The 27,210-nt window shown below is 36.5% G+C and overlaps 1 protein-coding gene across 4 annotated transcripts in view; it reads right to left on the bottom strand.

Moving 5' to 3' along the window:
* Window positions 1-27,210, bottom strand: part of LOC121871887 (ubiquitin carboxyl-terminal hydrolase 8-like) — a 37,464-nt gene that overhangs the window by 5,436 nt on the left and 4,818 nt on the right. For 3 of the 4 annotated variants that reach the window (XR_006089976.1, XM_042374479.1, XM_042374480.1), the window contains exons 4-22: window positions 26,088-26,209; window positions 25,709-25,860; window positions 21,108-21,276; window positions 20,425-20,584; window positions 19,225-19,372; window positions 17,174-17,631; window positions 16,710-16,856; window positions 15,620-15,763; window positions 15,069-15,232; window positions 14,744-14,805; window positions 14,070-14,176; window positions 13,696-13,836; window positions 9,662-9,777; window positions 8,055-8,169; window positions 7,269-7,373; window positions 5,995-6,234; window positions 4,095-4,225; window positions 3,479-3,574; window positions 2,250-2,470 (exon numbers count right to left, since the gene is read on the bottom strand). Coding sequence is in view for 3 of the 4 variants with exons in the window: in XM_042374479.1 (XP_042230413.1) it covers window positions 2,251-2,470; window positions 3,479-3,574; window positions 4,095-4,225; window positions 5,995-6,234; window positions 7,269-7,373; window positions 8,055-8,169; window positions 9,662-9,777; window positions 13,696-13,836; window positions 14,070-14,176; window positions 14,744-14,805; window positions 15,069-15,232; window positions 15,620-15,763; window positions 16,710-16,856; window positions 17,174-17,631; window positions 19,225-19,372; window positions 20,425-20,584; window positions 21,108-21,276; window positions 25,709-25,860; window positions 26,088-26,209 (2,997 nt within the window). In the remaining variant the exon portion in view is untranslated. Of the gene's footprint in view, window positions 1-2,249; window positions 2,471-3,478; window positions 3,575-4,094; window positions 4,226-5,994; window positions 6,235-7,268; window positions 7,374-8,054; window positions 8,170-9,661; window positions 9,778-13,695; window positions 13,837-14,069; window positions 14,177-14,743; window positions 14,806-15,068; window positions 15,233-15,619; window positions 15,764-16,709; window positions 16,857-17,173; window positions 17,632-19,224; window positions 19,373-20,424; window positions 20,585-21,107; window positions 21,277-25,708; window positions 25,861-26,087; window positions 26,210-27,210 lie in introns of those variants that run through there. The other variant, XM_042374481.1, reaches the window with a different exon arrangement.

The following is a 27,210-nucleotide window of genomic DNA, read 5'->3' as shown; positions in this document are numbered from 1 at the left end:
ATAAGAGGAAACATAATGACTACTATTGCACTTTTTCTTTCACTTATCAACTTATACCTAATAAGCTTTTCATCATTTACCTTTTTCAGATAATTTATATATTTGCTGTCTGTCTATTTACAACAACTCACACAACAAATTTTTTTTGAGAACGTGAGTGACAAAGTTTCTTGATATAAGGCCCTAGACAACAAACATCTACATGCATCTCAAATTAAACATGCATTGACCATATAATCAAAGTAACGATCAACTATAAAGAGCCATTCTCCAAATACTAACTGGTTTTGTGACAAACTGCATCTTGTATATAAATCATCACATAATGTTTGTTCAAATGCCACATGATTTTATATATACAGTATTAATGATTACATAATATGTTTCAAGCTACCATTTCATAATACCCGGTACAGTATACACTGTTCACCGGTACAGTATATGTATAAATCCACTCTTCAATTGTTTATTTAAACAGTTATCATTAAGAAGACATTGTATACAGTAAGCTCACACAGTTAAATAACTTTTACTTACAACAAATCAAAGTTAATCGCTTCATCAATTTAGAGAAAATTTGACATTAAATGACTCTGTCAAAGGTAAACACATCAACTGCACCTGATAGACCAGCTTCTCATTCTGGGTAAGTCAGAGAGAATGAATACCACCAAGTGAGCTGTGTACAAAAGGCAGTCTTCACGTCTTATACAGTAAGTCATCATTAAGCGAGGACTTACTGTATTACATGACAATAAATAAGGAGAAATTGGAAATGAGGCAACTGGTTGAGTGATTGTACAAGTGGAGGTGAATCTACTTGTCCCCAGTGACTTTGTGGAGTAAGTTATATGGTGATTGTAGAAGAATAATGATACACTGAAAGCGGTAATAACACTGCAAGTATAAGAGAATAATGAAGTAAGTTAGTGAAATATTGGCAGTAAAAAAAAATATATTTTGTAGCATATTTTAATTATTACTTAAGAAAAAATTATGGTCCTGGTAAAACCGTTTTGATAACTTTGGATTTTCATTCTTAAATTTAATTTTTGTAAATTGAGGACTGTCTGTACTGTAAATGATTGGTTCTTGCTCATGAGTATGGGATTAACCCCTTCACTACAGGGACAAAGCACTTAATATTTCAATTAGTTAATGCCAGATGATTTTATTTGGCACAGAGATGACCCCATACATAAGGGGTTAATTAGTCTTTTATCAGGTCAATGTAGAGAAACTGTGATGAAATTCATGTGGGATCTGTATCCTTAGTGACTCCCAAGGATAGTAAGTGTAGCTACTGGTACCACTTTAAACTTGTGGTACTGTTACACAACTGAAACTGGTTAAGAACCTTGTTTAACTGTGTGAGCAACTGTTTACACCACATGAAACACACAAATTCAAACTACAACTGTCATTTTTCTATGCAAAGTAAAATATATGAAGAAAAAACAACAACTAATAAACATGACAATAAAGCCTTAAAGAGGTGTGAAAATGTTGTATATAATGTATCCAAAAATAGTTATAATTTTAAAGCAAGGAATGTGAGTGATACATGGAAGCACACATCAACATGTTTTCCAACATTTACAAAATTCAATTTGAAAAATATATAAAAATATTATCTTGACGAATGTAGAAACAGTACCATCATTACTAATGTGCATTACCTCTCTAAGATTTTGTTCCTCTCATCTAAGAAATTCCAGATTTACTATACCAGTACAGGGTATATATATTTTGGATGTCTACAGATAACCACAAGGAAAGATGAATTACTCAAAATATTTTGGCAAATATAGTCTACATATATATATATATATATATATATATATATATATATATATATATATATATATATATATATATATATATATATATATATATATATATATATATATATATATATATGTGAAGAAACAACCATTCAGGTGGTCAGTTGATTCCTCCTTGTCAACCTGAGTGCCTCATATATACATACCCAGTGTGTAGTTGTTATGACTGAAGGGTTAATGTTAATTTATACAGTGATTATACATATGGAGGTAAAGGTACAAACAAATATTAACATTTACATGATTGTTTACTCATTATGAAGAAAATAAACAAAACTTCTAAAGTTATTAACTCAAGAGATTTTGTCAGATACTGTATATACAAATTGCTTTTAACATTAAAAACTTAATATCTAATAATATACTCTATATGTACAGGAGATAAACCTTGATGTGAACAAGTACCTCACATGAAGTTGTTGACCTTAACATTCACATTTGTTGCTTCATAAAACAACAAATATGCAGCTGAAGACTTAACGTTGCCTGGTGACAGTTCATAAACCTCGTGATCATCAAACTTATTCCACACTTTGTTGAGAGATGACTTGCAGAAGGCAGTATAGTGACCTCCATCCATGGTGCCATAATGGTTGGATACACCATAGAGCTCAAAGTTTGTATACCTGAAAAACACAATTTTGGAAACAAAATGTTATACTGTACATGCATATTGGCAAATAAAAGGGAGGGAGAAAATGATCGGAAGGAAACAGGGAGAGTGGGAAGGGATACCTTATTCTCTCAGATGAACCTGCTGCACAAACTGTTACAAATGTTTATAGGTTCCTTACTACTGCAAGTATATCAACAGCTTTGTGTTCCTGGATATAGGGATGTTAATGGAATCCTCCTGCTTCCTCAACCACTGACCTCCCAACACTGGTGTTCACTTTACAGTCCCCCAATCATATGGAACTGTAATACCAGAAACATATTTTTGCCAAATTTATGTTTTTTGAAAAAGCAATGCATTAATTGGGGCAAGAAAGCCACAATACACCTACTGAGGCACCAAGCCTACATTTTTCAATTAAAATGGATTTACATTACAGTATATGTTACCTGTATGTTCACTACTCATCCCTAAACTGGTATCACAGCCACTTGCACACTGTGGTTTGCTGGGTGAAGAAGCTTAAATTTTTAAATTAGATTCTGGATACAAAAAAATGTTTTTCATATTTTTTTTTTTTTTTTTTTAGGAAAATACATAATCAATATTAAACCTGAAAAAAGTGTCACTTTGTACCTTTCTGTGGAGTTGTCCTTCAATGGCCTGGTTCACAATAATGATATCATGGCTGACTTTCAAATATTATAACAGTAAAACCTCATCAACTACAATTAATTGGAGCAAAAGGCAGTCCGAGAAGGGCAGTGTCTGACCAAGGCCAAGAATCTATGGGCAATAGTCTGAGATGGAAGGGAAAGTCTGCGTGAAGTACCTCGAGAGATTTCAATACAGAGAACAATGCATAGATACAATTTAACTGGCCAATTTTTTTAGAAAATTACTGAAATATTCACCAGCTGATTACATAGACACAGCGTCCATATCATGTGTTCTGACTCAAGTTATTCTCAAGTTATTAGGGACAATCGACTATACATATTATCGTATACATACATACCGGTTGTTAATGCCACAATGTTTTGTTAGATCCAAATTATCCAGGGGAAAGTCAACAAAGTTCTGCTTTTTCTTCATCAAAACATCATGCTCAAACCTGGAAAAATGTAAAGATCTTATCAGCAGCATAAACATGGATCTATCCCTCCAGTAAGTTTCACTGACAAGAAACAGACTTTCCTCTTAACATACCAATTCCTATCTTATCATGTGTAATGACTACACAATGTGATACAGCTGCATTATTACAGTAACTGTTCAAAATTCCCTCCCTCTGCCCCAATTCAGGCCTTAACACATTGTGTAGAGTGTGTGCATAAAATTACACACAAATCTAAGTGCTGTAGCTAGGAAACTATGCCGATTCCAACATTTTGTCATATAGACGTTGTCTTTGAATTGTCCTAGTAATAAACCCTGCAATTTACTGCATGTATTTGAGAATCACACTGTATACATGTTATACAGTACATAAATTTACAACAAACTGCATACAGTATATGGGTTCATATATGGACTGAGAAGCCACTGGAATGGCAGCCACCAGTCCTCTTTCTGCTTCTCCCACCCACTATCAGAGGGGTGGGTTGGAGATGAAGAGATTACCTAAGGCTTACCTATTGAGATGCAGAATTAATAATGGCGGCAATTTCCATATGTCGAGCTTTCGTATACAGTTTCTTAATTTCTTGCATTTGGAGCACTTGTATTCAATATTTGATTCTTTGTAGTAATGGTGAAGCAAATCCTGCCAAAAAAAGAATATTTTAATGAACTTCTTAATAGGTTTCATACACACATGAAGGACTAAGAAGGCAAGGAAAGGGCCTCAACTCTAAGTACACTTATCCCCCCCATATTCGCAAGGGTTATATTCTTGAAAACCGTTGCCAATCATGAATTTGAAAATACTGAATTGAATACCTTATGTAAAAAAATAGAGTATGGTACCATGGCTACTAAGATTATAAGTTTTGTCATAATATTTGGGCTTAGAAATGATAAATGTTTAAGAGATGGTGTTGATGTTTATATGGATTGTTTTTGTAATGCAAATTAATAAATTTTAAAAAACTAATTGTTTTCATGAATAAATCAAGTCTGAGTATATGTAAATAAACACATAACTTAAATCACTCAGGATACTATAGTCTACCTAAGTAAAAAAAAAATTTTTTTAATATGGAGCAAAGGAATACAACTTACAATACTCTAATGTGGCTTAGAAATAAAGAAAATATCATATAAAACTATAAAATAACAAAATGAAGAGCATAGGTGTGTGGGTGTGGAGAGGTGAACGTATGTGGCCGACTCACCCGCATCTCTCCCTCCAAAGTGACATCACAGCATACACACATACTCTCACACACGTCTCAGTCAGCTGGTTGATTGCTTGGCTGGACTGTGTGGTGTTACCCAGATAATGATTTGATTGTGGAAGGAGCTATTTTTGTGCATAAAATATGTGCTACTGTATTTTATGGTATGTTATGTATCAATTATATTGTTTATCATTGCAATTTTTGTTAACAAGGTGGATATAGCCCTACTGGTGGCAGACATGTGAATTAATGACTTTAGTTGCATTCGGATTATTGGACTAAATTAGAATTTTTACTTAACAAGACCAAAGGGGACAAAGTTCAGATAGTTGGAATTTGGATAAGAGGAATTGTACTGTAGATTAAATAAAATCTATGATATTGGACTTACCATAAAAGTGGAGACGTTCTGCAATCAGTGGCCTGATATGAATGGGGGAGGTTGTTGGGTGTTACCCGGTCAGTACCGTGGAAACCAAATTAACCAGGGGGTGCTGAATATGAATTCTGGTGCCCTAGATACTCTGTAGTGCAATGTACAGCACCTTATACCCAAAATCTTGGGGTGCTCCAGCACCTTCTCTTCCCATGTCCATGTACAGGGGGGTCCCTGACTTATGAATGTCCACCAATATGAGCAGGGTTAAACTTGAAATTTACAATATTTTATTTACCTGATGACTTATTTTTTATGTTTATTTATTGTATTTTGTAATTCTATTTCTTCTTTTGTCTTAAATTAAGCGATTTTAGATGTATATAAGGACTTAGGCTATAATATAGTGGGATTTCAAACAGTGTTCTGACTTACATACAAATCCGACTTTTAATGTCCTCAGGAATGAAACCGGTTCGTAACCCGGTGACCCCCCTGTACTGGGTGGAGTGATGGGGGAGGACGGTGCGGCACATATAAGAGAACTGACTAACCACGGAGTGTGTCTGGGAGATGTGCATCTGCTAATGATTAGTCAAAAAAATTCTAACAGCCTCGCGAATAGGTTGAATTTTGATCGCAAATCTTGAATAAAGGGTCACTAAAAATAATTTGTGAATAAGTGAGCTCACAAATATGGAGTTTGCAAATACAGGGGATAAGTATACTTGCAAGTAATCAGATACTGTGATTAAATGAACCTGTAACAAGTAGCAGTGATTTGAGTTCAACTACTTACAATATAAATCAACTTACCCTCAGTGTACATCTGTTTGATGAAGGGAAAGACAGCGAGAGTATACAAAATGGTTCAAAGGTGAGTGAGCGGTGGCTACAGGTGCCACACACTATACTGGAGCGATGCAGCCCATGAAACAGAGTAGATACAATGGACTGTTCTCGCCGTTTCAGTTCTTCCATAACTTTTTCTGCAGCAACATAGTCAGGAAGGTCATCATGGTTCTGTTCTTTCATAGATGGTTTTTTACCTATAACCTGAAAATAAAAACAAATTATAATATGCTTCTGTAGCAAGGAGAAAAAATTTTCTTCAGGGTATATACATTATACAGTATCTACAGTGCCCAGAAAATTAGCAAGGTGCACAGAATGGTATATTCCAGTAGTCTTTATGGGGTGATACCACAGATCATGGTTGTTAATAATCCACAAGACTGTAAATACAAAACAGAAGAGACCCCATGACTTGTATAATGTATTACACTGGGTTTAAACAATATACGGAGTCACTTTTGTTATGTACAGTCCATGCCACTTATAAACCACACAGACTGGCGGCCTCTACATTCCTAACTGGCACCTTTACTGGGTACACGTTAACATGGGTAAATAACTTAAAAAATATATTTTCTTGTTGTTTCTAAAATTTATCCTTATTAACGTTGACTTTACACCTTGGCTGACCACCGATTAATTGGCTGGTTTGTATGTTTCAGGAGGTGGGGGAGGGATGGACCTAGTAAAGGTGCCAATTACACCTATAAGTGGTATGTATTATGCAAACTGTAGCACCAAGTTTAACATATAGTGATGTATATAGTACAGATGGTCCCTATTTCTGAAGACTTGGCTTACAAAAATTCAAAGTTAAGCAGTAGGAGAAGGATTTGGTCGACTAGTTTCTTTAGAAATCATCTTTAAACATGTGTACAATATGTACAGTACACTACAGGTACTCCTCGACTTACGACAACCCGGACATACGACGGCCATGGTCGTATAAAATATTTTTCAAATAACGTAATTTTTAGTACCGACGTTAGTGATCGCGCTGTGTACTGACAACATTTTTGTAATTCCCTTTAAAATGGCTGGCAAGCATAAAAGTGAGAGTTCTCGTGGTGCTGAGAAGAAAAAGAGACACCCATTTTAGAATTTCTATGTCTTATTTTCGCCTTTTCGACTTATGACCTGGCCATCGGGACGGAACCCCGTCGTAAGTCGAGGAGAGACTGTATATGCCTTTTTAGAAAATCAATATTCATACATAAAATTTGAAAGTAAATCACCTTGTTTATATCTTCATGTACCCAGTCCATTAACTTGATCAGGAACTCATGAGAATCGTGTTGATCATAACCCTGAAATGGTTTATGACAGCGACCCACTGCAGTCTGAAACACAAAACACAAAGGCCATATAGTATTATGATTCTGGGAAGAAAAGCTCCATTCATTAAAACACACACACATGCTTTCTCTGACTCTCCACATCACTGGACTTATCATGAATGCTTTTAAAAAACTTAGCTTTCTCTTCTATATGTTCCAACCTTTACTCCTTTTAATTTCTTATCTTTTATTAAAGTCCTGTGTGTCCTCCAGTTGAATAGTGCTTCCTAATTTGATAACATCCCATACAAACTTATGTCAGCAACACAATGCGCATGTCCATCATTCAGTCTTCTCCCTTTATTCTACTATCATTTTATTCTCCCTCTCCTTACTTTATACACATCTCAATTTCCCTCCTTATTCTACCGAGGCATCAAACACTCATTCCTTGCTCATCACCTAATTCTTTAGTCAAATCAATCTCCCTCTTCTTACTCTTCTGTTGTAACAATGGACTGATTATGATCCCACCATTGAACCATAGTGCTTTTGATCTAGCTACTGCAAATACCAATACTTGTACATGTCACCATTACCCTATCTAATGCCACACACACACACACACACGTGTGTGTGTGTGTGTGTGTGTGTGTGTGTGTGTGTGAGCACCCCTTCACATTTCTTATTCCTAGCTACTTCGTTCCACTGTATTCTACTCTGAAATTTTAAAAGAGAACAAACCTTAAGGTCCCACATGGCAATAGACCGGTACTGTCCACACCACAGGGCCCTGATCACTGCCCCTACTTCCTCTGCTATTTCCCCACGACATTTGCTTTGTGGGTTAATGTCATCACTGTAAATAAATTAAAGAAATATGAGAATATCTACCTAAGGAAAAACGCAGAAATAATTTCTTTTAGATGTCAAACCCATAACCACTAAATGTGACCACTAAGAAAACTGTACATACTGTACAGGTAAATATGCTTATTATCAACATCTGAGGGCTGTTTATAAGTTTATTATCAAAATCTGAGTTGTTTATGTAAGTTCACATAAAGTTTTAAAGAGAAAAAGTGAAAAAACCAAGAGATGTAACAATATTGGTGGTTAAGAATGAGTGTCACAGACCAGGTACTGGATTCAGTAATAATTCCCCCACTCTAGCAACTCTACAATTCCCAGCGACGTGAATGGGATCTGGGTAACTTTTCACTGGTTCTTATAGTAATACCTGTACAAGTTTTCAAAGTCAAACCCAAAGTGGCACCAGATGCCTGTTCACAAAATGGAGGAGGTGGAATGAAGATCTTAAGTGTTGTCTGTCACACTCCTCTATGTGGAGTTTGTTTTGTGGACAAAGAGAGACATATACACACAAACTTATACTGTGCCTCATTGTCTGTGCGTGTGTTGTCTTCCTGAGTTTGATGCCAATTTCTTGAACTCAGAAAAATGGTTTATAATAAAAACCTGAACATCCCCAGCAAGGTGGCCTTGTGGCCTGACCGCCATAGTATTAAACACTCCTTTCCATCAACTCAACAGATGACAGTCAGGTTGTAAGTAAGTTCAGAGACTAATTTCCGTGACTCAGTTTCACCGTGGGAGTGATAACTTTTGTCCTCAACTGTGCAGAGGAATTGTTAAAAAAAAAAAAAAAAATGTGTATACCAGTATGTCAAGTGCAGGGTTTAGTTGTCAAGTGTTATTTATTTTCTTTTATTTACAGAAAACTTTGTTTGGAGTCCAAACAATAATTTCTAAAACTGTCAGATTTTTTTCTCCCATTCTACAGTTAGTAAATTTAGCATATACAGTAAACCCTTACAATACCGGACCAATTCTTGCAAACTGTCCAATATTGGGAGGATTCTGTTAAAGAGAAGTGTGTTAATAGGAGGGTTCACGGTATCCATTACTTTATTAAGAAGCCCATTATTGAGGGGGTTTACTTTGCAGTATCTCAACAAAGTATATGCCATGGTGGGTCCAATGACTTCCAAAATTCTACATGCAACTCGTAATGTCCCTGAGGGTTGGTATGCGTGGCTCCGTGGCATACTGATCTTACTACATTTGGTAACCGAACATCACATTAATTACGCTGAAATAAATACATTGTATTGCTTATGTTAAACTATATACCTGAGTAAATGTATGTCCCAATTTCTATCATCTGTGGTCTCATAATGCTTAACACAGTGTGGACAGATACTTTTCTGAGATACTGTACCTATAATATATGAACCAGTAGAACGGGGATATGATAAGCTGTACAATATTATGATCTGAAAATGAAAAAGTAAAATGAGTGTAGGAATAGCTTAAAAAATTGGACTGACCTGTAGGTGCCTTCAATGAAGTATTTGACGAGTGGTGTGGTATTGTTCAGACACTGTATGATGGAGTTCATATAACATGTGTTTCCCAAATTTTTTAATCCAGTTTTTGCGAGGGGCTGGGTGAGAAAAAAAGAGAGATTTATCATGAAACAATTTTGACAACATTATCTGACCAACCTTTTTATTCTTTTGTATTGGTAACCTTTTTTTCACCCCTTTAAGATATTTCCAGTGTAATATATGTATACAGTACATACACATCTTTCAATTCAACTAAACACATCTTACACAAGTTCTCCTTTTAAGCAACTCCTTTTACTCATCATCCAGACTTTCAGTTCTCTCTTAGAATAACACTGAAATCCAGCATAAAAAAAATGAGAGTCAAGTCTTTTGCCCCCGAAAAATACAGTACAGTACTGTCTACATTACTTCAGAGAAAGACCATTGAACACCTAAGCCCTGAATTTCCATTATGAATCAACATGGTATTAACCTTACAGTATATCAACTATAAATATTTCTATTCATCTGACAAGCCAGATGAATAATCATATATATTCAGTCCAATAAACTATGGACTGAACCTAGACGAGGACGATTGATTGATTGTGGTAATTATATCCCTAGCGACGCAACAGCTTATGACCTTAGGTCATATGCAGCTGAATTAAATTAGAAGGTAAAAACAAATAATGCAAGGTAAAAAACATAATTAATAAATAGCACAGAACTTTCATAAAACCATTTTAATGTTAATAAATAAAACTCAAAACTCTACCCTACCCCCTCCCCCCAGCACCAAAGAGACACGGTGAGACCCGTCTCCTCCCCGGCACTCATAGAGGTGCTTACGACGAAGATCTCTAAGACTGAGGCACAATGATGTGTGACTTAGCTGTGTAATATGAGATGTATGTGTCTTCCCCATATTAAGAGAGTTATAAGTTACATGAGGACAAAAAGTCGTAAGAAGGAAAGTAGTTTCATTACACAATCTCCCAAGTCTCCTCCATATTTTTTCTTATCCTTTTACAACACAAACCTACACATTATCAACATATACACACACACATGCACTTGGCTAGCCCCTCACCTTGTTCATGTATATTGTTTTATTTTTTTCCCCTTCTATTCTCTACATATTTAGACTATGGAAGATTTTATATCCAACCCCATCTGCTCCATGCAGCATTCAGGTTATGTATCCATGTATTATTTTAATCTTTTCCCCTTTAGTGTGAGGTCCATGAAAGGGAAGACAAAATAACAAAGAAAGGAGGGAAAAATAGGAAGGGAGAGTGATGAAAGACAATTGTAGACAGAAACAGTAAAGAATTATGATGACAAGTAGTGAGAGAGAGAACACAGACAATATTCAGTTGAACAATTCTGCCTGGAAGTGATGCACACCAACAACAGGATATGAAGCCTGGTGGAATTCTCATGAATCCATACAACTGGAGACAGATTAAATTAAGAGGTTTACTGGAACATTGAAGGCTGCCAGTTTAATCATACGAGATAATTTTAAAACAGAGCTATGGAGTTACAGAATGATATTAATACTGTAATGCACTACTATACCATATTGTGAAAGTAACGAGTTATTTAAAGAATACACCCATCAGCTCCATAGATGTCATGAATGTAACAATTTTGACACATGCAAATCATCCATCCATACTAAATTATGTGGAAATCAATTGATAACTGGTGAATGAGCCAATTTACACACACACATAAATTCACACACTGCCGAGACAAACAGTTGCAATAAAATGTCAAGATGAGCCTGCACAGCAGAGGCCTTGTAGGTACACTCACTTCAGCAGTTTGAGTGGTCTGTTGAACAGGTTGACCACAGTACAGTCCAGTACATGATCGTCCCCAAGTCATGACCAAGCACTTAAAGCTTGAGTCACTAACTTTTCTCCACAATCCACTTTAATAATTTATTAATAAGATTAACTAATATGATAGTAAGAATCTCAAATTTCAAGGGAGTTTCAGTGAATAGTATATTCTTTTTATTTTCTTAACACAGAGCACTTTATAATTTCACAGCACTTGGCATAATTCATAACACCAGCTTAACAATCTCTTCCTCACAACATAATCACCAATACCAGAGGTTTTGTTTTTCTAATAGAGTATGTGTATACTTCAGGCACACTCACATATATCAGCAACAATTATAATTAAGATAGTTTGTCTAACATTACAGGAAGAGGACTTTAGTAAGGAAGAGAGGGAGTCAATGTTGATCACTCTGCCTCTAGGCTAACACTACTGGAAGGTGTCCATCACTGGTGGACTCACGGCCAACCAACGCTGACTCGGAGGATTATCCCCTAGTTCCTATATTTACACAACTCCTGGGTGAAGCCTGAGTTTACTCATGTGACCAACTGGCCTCTCAACTTGATACTACAGTATACCATTCTGCAATAATAATGGGAAAATAGACACATTTTGCTCTGTGTCTTTAAACTTAAGTAATTTATGAATTGTCCCAAATTTAACAAATGGCAACAATGTAGGAGAGAAAGGTGGGACGATACATCAAGAAAAATATAGAGGAATAGAGAGGGCAGCCTGGGGCCTCTTCTGTCATGGTCACTATCTCAGGGGGAGCTTTTTGGGAGTGAGGTGCCACAGATAGAATGAAAACAAAAGAAAAAAAATTAAACTACAGTCATGGAAAATGATGAATAACAATATGATGTTATGGAAGAATATTTTTGACACGATATTTCAATTTATGCTTCTATACACTATTATGATGTCACTTACATGTTACAAATCAATAAATAACAATACAATCAAATCACAGGTACAGTATTCAGAAAGGGACCATTGGCACATTGTAAGATCAAGCACAGCAATAGTGAGGTCAAGTTAAAGGATATAATGTAGAGAGAGAGAGAGAGAGAGAGAGAGAGAAAGACAGAAGAGAGGAGAGAGAGAGGGATGAAACTTATGATTATTTGATGACTTATATGAGAGAAAATGTACAGCAATGAAATTATTTACTGTACAGTATATACAGAATATCAAGAACTTCCCCAGGTAACATTGACTAGACCAAGACTCCCTTGAAGAGCTTCTGGGGACCAAGGTTAAGTAATACAAGGTCAACATCTTTGTAAGGTTTCCACAAATTCCCGATTTCATTGGTAGACATGTCGACATTTATATTTACTGGAACTTATATTATATTTTGCCCTCACTTTTCTTTGCTGACCTACTAATTAAAAAAAAAAAAAAAAAAAAAAAAAAAAAAACACACACACACATACTACCTCACTAGTCAGGAATCGAACCCTGGACCTCCGACCACATAGTTGGCACGGTCATTCCCCAATTGAGGTTCACAGTGTTTAACAAGCAAGATGAACAGGCTTTGTGTGGTCCTTGTGGCGCAGTGGTAGCAATCCCTGTTCACACGCAGAGGTCCAGGGTTCGATTCCCGACTAGTGAGGTATTGCTTGTATATGGAAGTCTGCAAGCTATATGGACTGATATATATATATATCACCCCCCCCCAGAATATTTGTTGATATTAAGAAATATTCTGAAGTCAATAGTAATTACGTTTTACTATACAAAAATGCCTGAGTATATTTCTGCATTTAAGAAATTTTCTGATAAAACAGTGGGGGTCTGGACTCCCCACCCCAAGGATCTGCCCCTGCAAAATATTCATACCATTATTTTATAAGGTTATCTCCGTTGGTTTACAGTAAAACCTTGACTTAGCGGACTAATGGGGTATAAGTAATGTCCATTAATGCCGGAAGCCTAATGTAATCTTATGTCATGGTAAGATCTTATTTAAACCCAGTACCGTACAACCTACTAAGATCTCAGAAGTTTCAGTGCCAGGTTATTTGATATCAGAGAAGAATAAAAACTCTAACTACTGAGATATAAGAATCCCAACCCAATTAATCATCACATTTTGGCAACTATAACCAATGGAACTGCTACAAAAACAATCAGATATTGAAAATGGCCGGAGCTCAACTTACCACACTTCCATATTTAGGTTCAAAGTTCCTCTGACGAGCAGCATTGATATTCCGTCTCTGTGGGGCCACTAAAGGTTTAAGACCTCGATCAAAGTTGGGCATCACACTCCCGAAACCGGTCTTGTCGTCATCATCTTCCAGCTGAAAATAACAAAGAAAAGATATTGTCAGATCCAAGACAATCTACATGTAAGTAGTAAGTAGTTTACAACTTCACTAATTCATCTTACATATATACATACATACTGTACATATACTGTACTAACATGGTCACAATGTAATTGTTAATCTAGTACAGTACAGTACACACAATTACTATGCATGTGAAAAACTTGGTCACAGAGGAAAAAAATAAGTGATGATGATGATCTTACCTGAGATAGATTGAAAGCAGAATGTGACCGCTTGAGATTGGAGCCACCCCGGACTGGCGATGACCTCGGAGAGCCACGTAACTTGGCTGTGTAAGTCTCACCCGTGCCTGAAGCATATTATTTCAATTAGGTTCATTATACTATAGCACTATGGTCTAACAGTATAAAGCCATTATACTGTACAGTATATCAAAGGAGAGAGTTTCTGAAAGTTTTTCAGAATTTATTTCATCTTCGGAATTTGCTCCTAGCCCGGATAAAATAGGAGAGATTTTCCAGATTTTTCTCAGAAAATGTGCCTGATTTTTAACCTTGGAAACTCGTTCATAGACCCAGAACTGTGAGAATTTGTCCAGAAAAATTCCAAGCCAATTTCAATTCTGGGTAAAATATTAGAGAGTTCCAGCTAATGGAGATATTACTATTCATTTACTGCCCATTTACCCCACACATTCCCCAAAAGCATAGTGTATGTCATGAATCATTTGTCTACGAGTATAGTACTAAACTGTATTCTAGCATTCTTTACATGCATTTATCCTACTTCTTTGAGCATTAAGTAAGATAAATTGACATAATCAGAGAGACAGATTAAGATAAAATGATAAAAGTAAGGCAATATAAAGCTTGCCCTTTTACTTTATGAGACTGGGATTAAGATTTATCATACTCACCCTTTGCTTTATGAGACCGGGACTCTCCATCAATCCGTGATCTGCGCTCCTCAAGCTTCCGCCTGTAATATCATTATTGACACATTTCATAACATAATTGTCTGTGATTGATCGATGAGGTGGAAGGGAAACACAGGAAAAAGTTAAAGAAACTGAGCTCTTTCGTGTGTTTCCCTTCCATCAAATCATAATTATCTGTAATGGGTTCTGATTTAGATGACTTCATGTGTACCAGTTACAAAGCATAATTGCAGTACTGTACATGGAGTTAAAAAAATGCTCTTGAGTGTTTCAGTTATTTAACAAAGATGCTTTACATTCTCACCTTTCTATTTCAGCTTCTCTTGCTTTCTGTTCATTTATTATTTTTTCTTTCTCTGCCTGCTCTTTCAGTTTCATCTCCTTTTCTTTTCTCTCCTTACGCATGCGTTCTACTTGTTCTTGCAAAGCTTTCCTTTTCCCTTCTTGTTTCCGTAGACTTTCTTGTTCCTGAGAAAACATATGATTGCAAACAAAGTTCCTTCTATATCACATCTTCATGTGTGCTTTATAATACTTTATCAGTCCTCAACAAATCTTGATATGGGTCATTTTTCATGAAATTCAAAATCTTTATTAAAAATAAGGGGGAGTGGGAGGGGGCAATATTTTTCTTACAGTAACATTTACAATATATTCAGATTGGTTAAGGATTTTGTAAATTATCTGAACTTTACAACAAAACACCTGTGTCAACATTTAACTGTTGTTTTGCATATTGTGAAATTATTATTTACATTGATACAGTTAAAAAAAATAGTGAGACAATAAAATACTGTATCCATATGGAAAATATTGGATTGGAATAAACTAACTGAACATTTGTAAATATCTCACTTCTTTCTGGAGTTGAGTGTCAGCATCATGGTCTGGCTGTGGCACAGAACTCAGGTTCAGGTTGCTAATCTGACCTGACAATACTTGGTTAACCATCCTCCACAGCTCCTCATTCTGCTTGTGGATCTTGTTGTACCGATCTTCCTGTTTTGTAAAAGAACATGGTGTTAGAGGTGCAGCATAAACAAGCTGTAATAGTTAGTTATAAACTTTATATTAGCATGACATAAACTGTACTATACACTGCTGACTCCTTATTATTATATGTGCTCACAGGATTGTTCCTAAGTGACCTCCATTTTGGGCTGACGAGTTAGGTGGAAATATTCCTTCTCAAAACCCTAAACCATATTTATATAAAAAAATAAAAATAATTAAGTATTAAGTACAGTACATGTAAACAAAAGAACACTTTAAGGTCAATAACAACTGGTAGAAAGAGAAAGTTGCATCAGTGAGCCCGCAAGCATGTACTACAGTACAGCATACTATATACAGTATATTGAAAGGTGAAACAACAAATCAATGCAACATAATAAGCTAGGTTACAGTACTGTACAGTACCATTTGACCCAAATTGTGGACAAAGTGTTTGAGATATTACATGGGGAGTCAGCAAGAATATGGAACAAGATAACCTTAAGAAGTACGGAAAATACTCTCCCTACAGTAATACTTAACCCTTTGAGGATGATGGTTTAACCCTTTAAGGATGGTGATTTAACCCTTTGAGGATGATGATTTAACCCTCCAGGACTCAAAGGGTAAAAAAAATACTGATCAATGCCAGATGAAGGGAAGTTGGCCATTAGGAAGAGTAATAGCCCACTGTATTAGAAACATGGGGATGTTGCAAAAGAGAAAAATAAATAGACAAAGTATTAATGAGAAAACATTATCATGACCAAGACCAAAAAACATGGAGAATTGATGCTCAACTCTTGATGCCAAGAAGCGTAAGGAAAATATATTGAAAGGGTATTAAAAAAAAAAATTGCAAGAGATACAAAACACCAACCAATTTACTTTGTCTTGGTTAAGTGAAAGATTCCATGCTACACTTGTGCTGAAGCCTATATACAGTACTTACCATCTCTGAACTCTTTGCTTGTAACTTGTCTATTTCCTCCTGCAATCTGTCTTCTGTCTTTCGTAACTGAATTCGACTTTGCTCGTCACGTGCCGATTCCCGCTGTGTTGTCATGGCTTCCATTTCTTCAATTTTCTTAAGAGTATCCTAAAGAGGAGAAATATAATGAGTCGCCTAATTCAATCACACATAATAAATGTCAACCCCTTACTTGGTGTATGTATGTTCCTAGGCAACACTTTTTCCCTTTACCCACAAGCCACAAAAAAATTAGTTATATACCTAACATAATTTTAACTAGCAAAATCTTTCTTTATCTCTACCGTAGCCTTATATCAACCTTGACAAACCACATAAAAAACACATGAAAAGTCCAATCTTTACATCACCCTGACAGTAAAAAAATCACATCACTGCAACACTGTTACATACAATAATGACCCAAAGGACTTGAAGTCATTTACCTCTTCAACTTTCATGGACTCCTCCAAAAGCTCCTGTTCCTCTTCCATTTCCACTTTCTTTGTTGCTAGATTTGCTAACAGTTCTCTGGGCTTCAATGATCTGTTGGGTACTGATGGCATGTTGTCCACTTTGGCTGTTGGTTTAATTTTCTGTAGGTCGAGAAGTTTGTTGGAGTCCTTAGTCTCCCAAGTGTTGAGCTTAGAGTCCACTGGTACTTTAATTGGACTCCCTTCTGGTGTCACCGTGTTGTTGTAAACTCTCGAACTATCCAAAATGTTGTTGTTATTATTCTTGTTATCCATAAGTTCCTCTACAACTGTTGGTTTCAATGTCCGGTTGACAGTCGGTACGACAGATGGAATCGTCCGAGTGTCTGCCTGGCTAATCTGTGGCTTTTGAGAAGTTGGGGACGGAGTCATCAGGAAGGCTTCGTCCAAATCAGGATATTCAAAATTAACTGAACGGAAGGAGAAAGAAAACAATTATGTCCTTAAAGCATCACTTATTGTATGACAAATTTGCTTAGTGTGACTGTGTGGTAGTGAGTTAATATCAGCTGTTGAGGAGCGCTTGGCAACATCAGAGCATGTTTCCATTCCTATTCCACTCCATCTCTGTAATTACCCACACCTTTCTGCATTCTCACTCCAATTTTTAAAATGTTATGGAACGTAATGTTGAAGGGATACAACTTTGCTCATTTATACTTATACTTATCACAATCTCCCTAAAAATATTTTTTGTTTCGTGTTTATTCAAGACATCTTCAGGTCATTAGACCCACTAATCCCCCACCCAAGAAAGGGTGATCTGACATTCCATCAGAAGGTCAGTAATATGAGACCACTAATCCCCCACCCTACCTCCACCTGACAATGTATCAGGTCAGGTCACTTACATGAGAACCACTAATCCTCCACAGCTCCATGGGAGTGAAAAATACCAGTCTTTGCCCATATCATATAGATTTATAAATTTTAAATATATATATATTTAACCAAACTTTTAGATAAAATATTCTAGATTATTATAGTAAATAAATGGAGTTTAACTTAATTAGAACTACATTTACGGACTCTGGTAGTTTAGACTCAAGGAAAACTCCCCAGCACCAGAAAACGTTCTGGGGAAGTGGGCTAGTGTCTGTCTGGCAAGATGTCTAGTTTAGACACCCGGAAACTTTTCCTAGTAACCGGAAAAAATTCTGGGGATAAGAAATTTTTCCGGATTTGAGAAAGTCATCTGGCTAGCTGGAAATCTCTCATCCCCGAAAACACTTTGCACCATTTGTTCCGGCTAACGGGGAAATCACTGTATGTATTTATAATCCCATAAAAGAGCAAACTTATATACATTGCCATGATAAATATTTTAGCTATCAAAATTTCTTTAACCACAAATCATTTGCATACACATGACACGTTTGCATGTATTGCACACACGCAGTTACACTCTCATCTATACCTAGATCTTTCATTTGTAAAAAAAAAAATACACATAGTAATATGTATAGACATTGTATATATAGCAGAGGTGTCATTGAGCCTCTCAGACTTACCCACTTCATTGCACACTGTAGGGAGGAGGAGGGCAGGAAACCCAGGCATACCCTCCCTTCTCGACCATTAAAAGGGATTCCATTAGTTATTATCCCATCTTTGACTGACTAAACAGAGATGTAAATTGCTACCATAATTGTAATTATCCAAGCTCAGTGACTCTTCGACTGATGACAACATCAATACAGTACCTACAGGTGTAACATTTTCTTTTAGAATTGAGAGATGTACAGTAGGTAAGGTTGGAAGGGCAGCTGCTCCTGTTACTATATTCAGTGTAGATAATGTTCCACTTTCTATGAGATATAAGATAGTACAGTATAGTGAAATGAGAAGAATTAGGGCATTTGTACATACTATAAGATATCAGCATTGCATTGGTGACAAGAAATGATGCAATGAGCAAGACAACCGGATGCAAATAGGTGTCATAAAAAAAGAAGAAGAATTTATCGGCATTTAAACCAAAAAGAAAACTCCAGACAACTCACGTGACACTGGCTCTTGGGGTTTCATAGTTGCAGAGGTACGACGCTCTGCTCTGGGATTAGTTGTGTGCATGGGATACATGAGCCGCCACATGTCATACCCTCCTTGTAGCACCCATGGACGGCTCTTGTACTGCTTTCCTGGGTCCCACTAACATGTGAGAGTTGAAATTTTACACAAATTAATTAACTGCAGCATCTTTTTTTCTTGGATGATGGAACCAGTACAGTAATGACTAAAATTGTTAGCATTATAATTCTTAGTTATTAATATGGATACAAGTTTTATAATGATTACAGTACAGTATCGTATATCCATTTTAAGGGGAGCGTCTGGTTGAGGTACAAAGGGCCTTAAATATTGGCTGAATGCTTTGACATTCCTGTCACTAATTACGGACAACATGTAGGTCAATTCTAGTTCCCAAACTCCCTTCTCTGCCCCCTTCATTTTTGGCCCTTTTCACCCCTTCCTAAATTTTCAAGGTGATTCTCCTTCGTTATTATTTGCTCCACTGTCTTGTAATTTATATCACATGCCATTTTCTTCAATGGCATGTGATTTTCAAAAAATTTGTAGACCTAAGCCAAAGCGAAAAATAAACTTATCATCCTATCGTACTGAAGGGCGCCATGGATTCTCTAAACGATATAAATTTCAAGACAGTGGAGCAAATAATAATGAAGGAGAAGCACCTTGAAAATTAAGAAAGGGGTGAAAAGGGCCAAAAATGAAGGGGGCAGAGAAGGGAGTTTGGGGACTAGAATTGACCTACATGTTGTCCGTAATTAGTGACAAGAATATCAAAGCATTCGCCAATATTTAAGGCCCCTTGTATCTCAACCAGACGCTCCCCTAAATGACAATGTTAAGAAATAAATCGACTATAATGGACTACAGCAATAGTACTATGAATGGGATACTGTATAAAATGAAACTTTATGGTATTGGTAACTAACTCTTATACAGTACTTCATAACTAAGAAGTGAGCATCCAATCTGGTTTCCTTCAATGCTACCACAACAAAATACAGTACATGGTGCTTGGTGCACAATGAGCTAGTTATTGTTCCATCAAGACCCCATCGTGGTTAATCAGTCTCACATAAGAGTTGTTACTGGCTAAATAGAGGGTATTTTTCCTTTTCTTTTCACAAAACATCACAGAAGAGTCTCAGTACCCCATTAGGTGCAATTCTTACCTTCACCATAGCATCAATAAGTGTCTCGAGTGGTAATGGCAGTGGCGGCTTTTCCGTTTCCCAGTCGACGAGAATTAGATAGTCTACAGTGTGCCGCTGTGTTACCCAAAGACTGCATGCTGACTCTTCTAGTTCACTTCCAATTCTTCCTGCTGTTAAACTGTAGGAAATAAAAGCAATAAAAGAACTATCCAAGTAAAATAGTATTTACATTTTATACAATGTGAAATTTCCCTTTATAAAGAGGAACTATACACACTTCCTGCTATATATACTGTACCTGTGTGTATAAATATAAATAAATAAATATTATATATATATATATATATATATATATATATATATATATATATATATATATATATATATATATATATATATATATATATATATATATATATATATATATATATATATATATATATATATATAATTTTTTTTGCAGAACAACCTTGGTGGACATGAAATCTTATTGGGGGTAGATAACCTACACCCCTTAATTGTGTTATGTATCAAATTTTGTCCTTGAGGTGAGGAAAAATTGAGGGAGATTGGCACTCTTTAGGGAACAGCCACTTAAAGTCAAGGTCTCCTGTTTAGTTATGTTCCTCGACAAACTTCTTTAGAATTGGTAATCCTGTTAGGATACTGTACAAGGTCAAGCAATAGTTTCCTACACTAACCCTGGATTTAGTATTTCTTCTGGTACATTAATAATATTTGGTAAGACCATCTGTGATTCTGAGAAGTCTTCCTTAGATCTTGCATCCAATATCATATATGTGGAGCACCTTTCCTTCATCAGGGAGTAAAGTTTCTCACATGATATACATCCACCATCTTCCGTCAAACCTAGAAATAGAAAATACAATCTTTAATTTTAAATTTGCTAATACAGTATACGTACCTATTTTATCCATTAAATTTACAGAGTTTAGGAGAAAATTTACAAGCATTTGTGAATTAATTTGGAAGTGTGTTCTTGGAGAAGTGATAGTGAATTGCAAACAAAGTGTAATGACAACATGTAGAGACTGGAGTAATAACGTTAACCTAAATGAAAAAAAAAAGAGGACGTGGATAGTTTCAGAAGCCTGAGAATGGATGTGTTAGCATATGAAATAATGAATTGAACCACAGACTGACAGAAGGAAGAATATAAGAGGTGGATGGGGAAATGTATGAAAAGACTTGTAACAAAGGAGTCAAAGATGGGTAAGTGCTGAGCCAACTTCAATACAGTATATGGGAGTGAAGCATGAACTTTGTATGTAAGAGGAAAAAGTGAAATAAAAGAAACCAAATTACATGACAGAAAGCAACATGTGGGGTTAAGTGAATAAGAAATACAGAAATTTGGAGATGTGGAAGAGAAAGAGGTGTTCAGCAGAGCAGATCAGAGTATCATCATCAATGGTATATGGTCATTCTCCACGTCTGCGAAGGTCAGTTACAATTACAGTACTGTACAGTTGCGGAAGAATATTCTGCCCCACATCGCTTTGGCCAGTAGAGACATCCGGCAACTCTCTGAGTGGTGAACAGGGCACATATCAAACCCATATGAATGAACCAGTCTCAAACCCTAGTGTGGGCGGCATTTGGATGAAACCAGTTGCTCAAAAATATTTTGTTTGTTATCCATCACTATTTTAATCAACTAACATTATCATAACTATATGTTTGTCACATAATGAATGCTTGCCTTCATATAACATTAGAAAGGCTAATAAAAACAGCATAAATTGACTGAAAATATAATACAGTAGATAATTTTACAGCTCTGTTATTATCACACCTCATACAGGTGCCCCGTGACGGTCACCTGCACCAATAATATTGGCCTGCACTACAGTAAATATGGAACAGATGCTGGAAGAAACCAGAATCAGTTACACATATTATAAAAAATATGTTTACCCAAGAACATATTATCAGTAATGCCAGTGGATGTAGCATTCACCCATGCTAGCGTATGCGCATAATAGACAGACAGCGGTGTCATGCTTAGGCTGGTTGACATGCCATGATGTTATCATCAGTCCTAAGAAATATCAGCAAACTGATCTGCGACTTATGGTCACTATCATTAATCCCATTGAGAAGTTATTGTTACGTAAGCCTAACATGCTCCCGTGACTGTTATCTGTGTTACCTAGCAGCTGTAGTAATTCATTACTGTATTTTTTTTAGGATTTCTTGAGCCTCACGTTACATTAAACAACTATGACTAGTAATATGGGTCAGGAAATAGTGTCCTCTGTATGGCATATGGATCCTGTAGGGCTGAGGTTCTCAAACTTTTTTTTCAACCAAGGACCCCTTATATACCATGACACATACAAATATTGTCAATAATCAAAGAATAAATCAGAGTCTAAAGCATTTGTTCATTTCAATCCAAATCCAAAATATCCTGCGAATTGGAATGGCCAAATCTCTCACAAACGTTAAATGCACTATTTCTCAAAAACTTTTCGCAGACCCCAGTTTGAGAATCACTGCTGCAGGGAGCCGGTGTTCAAAACACTTTATTTGAATAGCACTGATTCTCACACCAAGAGGATGTGAAGCGTAATTGTGGCTGTGGTCCCGTGGTTGCCTCAGTCTGTCCAGAACCGAGCCTTGAATGGATCGTCGGGAGGCCAAGGTTCCTCTATGAGGAAGAATCGTTGGTATGAGAAACGGTGGCTTTTCCAACACGGATATAGCAAGAGAACTTGGAATTGACTGGAAAACCGTTTATCGGTGGCTGAAAAGGTGGGATGAAGAGGAAAATCTGGTAGATCGGCATAGATCAGGCGCCCCTAGAAAGACAACTCCATCTCAAGATCAAATGATACATCAAGCTGCAGATCATAACCCATTTAAGAATGCAGTTGTCATACAACAAGACATTCAACATAATGTGACACCAAGGACTGTACGAAAGAGGCTCGATGAGGAAGGAATACTTCACCGAACACCAGCAACAAAGGAACAGCTAACGGAGAGACACCGTCAAAATGAGCTAAGATTTGCCCTGGAGCACGAGAATGAAGGACTTGACTTTTTGGGACGTGTCTTAAATAATACAGTTAATACATCTGTGGATATAATTTTAATGGATTATTACATGCTCCACATATGAATAAATATAATGCATGTTGTTATTCCCAAATCAGGTACAAGTATGACTGAGAAAATATCTTTGAGTGGCGAGAAGCGGTCAGGTCACGACCAACATGTGGGGCTGGGTATACCTCTACCGTGTTGGAAAGCTGACAGAAATAGAAGGCAGGTTTACAGTAGGGAAGTACATAGACATCTTGGAGGCTGTAATGCTGCCATCTGTTAGAACATATGCTCTTCCCTATCTAGAGAAAGTTCTCTTCATGCACGACAACTATCCAATACACACAGCCAGGGTAGTAACTTGCTGGTTTCAAGATCAAAGAAATATGGATCTTTTCGTCTGGCCACGTAAATCTTGCGATCTGAACCCAATTGAAAATTTTTGGGTGAACATCGACAATGTGTGGGAGCCAGAGCAAGAGAGAACCTCTCGCCAGTTACTACAACATGAGTAAAGAGAATGGGTGGTGCTCCGAAGGAAACCTGAACTTATTTACAGGCATGTGGCGTGAGTTCCTGAACGACTGCAAGAGGTAATTGCCAGCACTGGAGGATGGGCGGGTCACTAGTATGGTTATTTTGGTAAATTGGGTTGTATTCAATATATATGACTATTTTGGATGGGTTAGGTGACCCAAATAGGTGGGTTGTATTAAAATTGTTGTATAAATTCATTTATGCATGATACAATTGGTTTTTGTTGGACAGGTTAAATATACGAGACAAGAATTTGAGTTTTTTATTATAACCTTCACTTATTTAGTCCCTTGAAATAATAATTAACATCAAAGCACAAATTGTATAAATTAACACCACTTGGGTAAATAAACAACGTAAGAGTCGTTATCAGGTTCTCCACAAACTTATCACACCATATAATATTATAAACAACAGCAATGACGACGTTTTCTCTAATTAAAAAAATATGAGACCTCACGAATAATATTTTTATGAATCAGAGGTGAAATTAAGGCATTAATTATATAAATATTTGATGCAACTGGTTTCATCCTAACGCTGCCCACACTAGAGTTTGAGACTGGTTCATTCATATGGAATTGAAACGTACCATGTTTACTACTCAGAGAGAGTTGCCGGATGTCTCCACTGGCCAAAGCCATGTGGGGCAGAATATTCTTCCACAACTGTACCTGATGGCATCTGTTAGGTAAAACCAGAATGGGATGTTACTCAGAGCACCACCATTATCCTAGGGCACCAGCCCAGAAAACGCAGTAGAGACCAGGGGATAGGACCAGCTTCAATGATATGAAAATATTGAGAAAATATGAAAAGAAAGATTGGTGGTGGGTATTATTGAGAGGTGGACTGCAGTAAGGTAAGGGTAATACCATGAGCAAGATGAGAGGTCAGGGGCAGATCCAGGGGGTCCAGACCCCATCCCTCTTCATCAGAAAATTCCAATACTGTTTCTTTAATGCAGTATTGTACTTACCTAGTCATTTTTGTATAGTAAAAAGCAATTACTATTGACCTAATATCTCTTAATAACAAGAGCACATGGCCTCAAAATGACCATGATATCGGTCAGTTTAAAAAAAAAAAAAATATCCCCGAGGAGGAGACCTACAGTCCCCCCCAAAAACCCCAGCTGGGTGGGCTCACTTTGCTTGCTATGTTTCCTCACGCACAACTTGTTGGACCCCCCACCCCCCTTTGATATTCCTGAATCTGCCCATGGAGGATGAGGTAAAGGACACACTGAAGGTGTAGGGATTGACACCCATGAAGAAGTAATGAGTGTGTGAATGAACCTGAAAGCATAATCACCAACACTGACTTATCACACTCTCACACTCATTAACTGCTTAAATGCAGGTAATTTCTAACTTGTTTAAAGTTATAAAATAACTTCCTGTTTTTCTCATTAACAGTGCTTTATCTTGAATTATATCAACAACAGTTTAGCAAGACCTAAAGTCATATCACAAAATTTGTAAATCAATGTTTCTGTGATTTTCATCTCTTGACATTACACTAACTGCAGATACATTTACCTGGTAGTACATTTTTATTTTTTCATTCCTTAAGGTTCTTTTCTGATGTGGAACAAGATGACCAGAATGAAAATAAATGAAGTATTGTAGTACAGTTAAAACTATACACAATAGATTGTTTGTGTTAAGGCATGAACTTTGTAGCACCATACCATTGGTTACTGCTGGGGTGATGGTGGTTGTCTTGGCTCTTGCTGCAGCTTTCTTTGCCTGTTTTTCTCTTTCAGCTTGTTCAAGTTTCTCTAATGCTCTTTTATCTTGCTCTAACTTCTCTGCCTTTATTGCATCACTTGTAAATCCATATCTACAACAAATTGTTAAAAAAAGAGAGGGTGAATACTATGCCCTTATTTTTAAACAATAAACTTACAATATACTGTAAAAGGTTTATAAAAAAGTGACTAAATCTTGCTCAGCCTTTCTCATTTTCTCCAATTTAATGGTAAAATATAACAAATAGGAGAGGAATAAGAGAAAACTAATATACTGTACTGTACTAGATTCTTTAATGTAAAGCAATATGAATCAAACCTGCGATCAAGACTCTTTTGTAATTCTTCTGCTCTGTTAATAACCTTGGCAGTCATCTTAGGATCCAGAAGGGCATCATAGTACTTTTTATTCTTCTTATAATCAGCATGTTTCTGTATTGTCTGAAAAAGTAATACACTAAATTAGGTTCACATATATATATATACTGAAGAGGACTGCAAATTCAAATATAGAATGCTCATTTTTTTTGCTCTGTGTGCTACTGTGGGATTTCAGTGTTATGGTATACAGGTATGTGATATTATATATACAGTATTCTTCAAATATACACAGTACAATATATACAATGTCAACCTCAGACATACAGGTATCCCTCACTATCCAAATGAGTTAGGTTCCTTGAAAACCATTTGGTTATTGAATTTTTGGATAACGAATAACATAATAAAGTATGGTACACTGTACTGTAATGGGAAAAATAGGGTTCAGTTCCTGAACAACAAAAGCCCAATATTATTCATATGTTCGCCGCAAACATAGAGAAGCTCGGGAAGCAGCCATCCCCGTTTATGGGAAAGGGTCACGGAAAAGGGACGTGATCGCTACACGTACCATCATCGGGTATGACTTTGCTTGGGAGATTGGTATCCCCGCCTCCCCTGAGCACCCTTGTCCACTACCTCCTAAGAGGTTCCCACACAAAACGCTACTGTGACGCCCGCTGGACCACCACTCCACGACCCCCTGACGGAGACACGATGATCCTCCCCATACTGGCCAGATATTATGTAAATAATATTGATGATGTGTTGAAGGAAAATCCTTCCTTCCTTAGGTTTTAGTAAGCACCTTTATAATATTTATATATACTTGTGACACTTGCCAGATGCTTCTGGTTTTATTGTACAGGGGTACCTAGTGACAACACAGGGATCCCGGTTCCTATATCAAGAAATAAAATATTGAAATTGAATTGAATTATTATTCATAAACAAATTAATTGGTTCCCAACCAATGAAACCCCCAATTTTTTTTTACATTTTTGCAACAACACTTACTGTGTTTTGGTTTATTTTTGTGATTTACACAATTATTGAATCATTAATTAAGGTGTTGTAGCTAAAAAAAAAATAATAAAAAAAAATAAAAAAATTACATCCTG

Source organism: Homarus americanus, unplaced genomic scaffold, assembly GCF_018991925.1.
Source record: "Homarus americanus isolate GMGI-L3 unplaced genomic scaffold, GMGI_Hamer_2.0 scaffold39675, whole genome shotgun sequence".
In the NCBI taxonomy this organism is placed as follows: domain Eukaryota; kingdom Metazoa; phylum Arthropoda; class Malacostraca; order Decapoda; family Nephropidae; genus Homarus; species Homarus americanus.
Note: the sequence above shows the minus strand (reverse complement) of the source record. Positions and strands in the feature narration are given on the sequence as shown.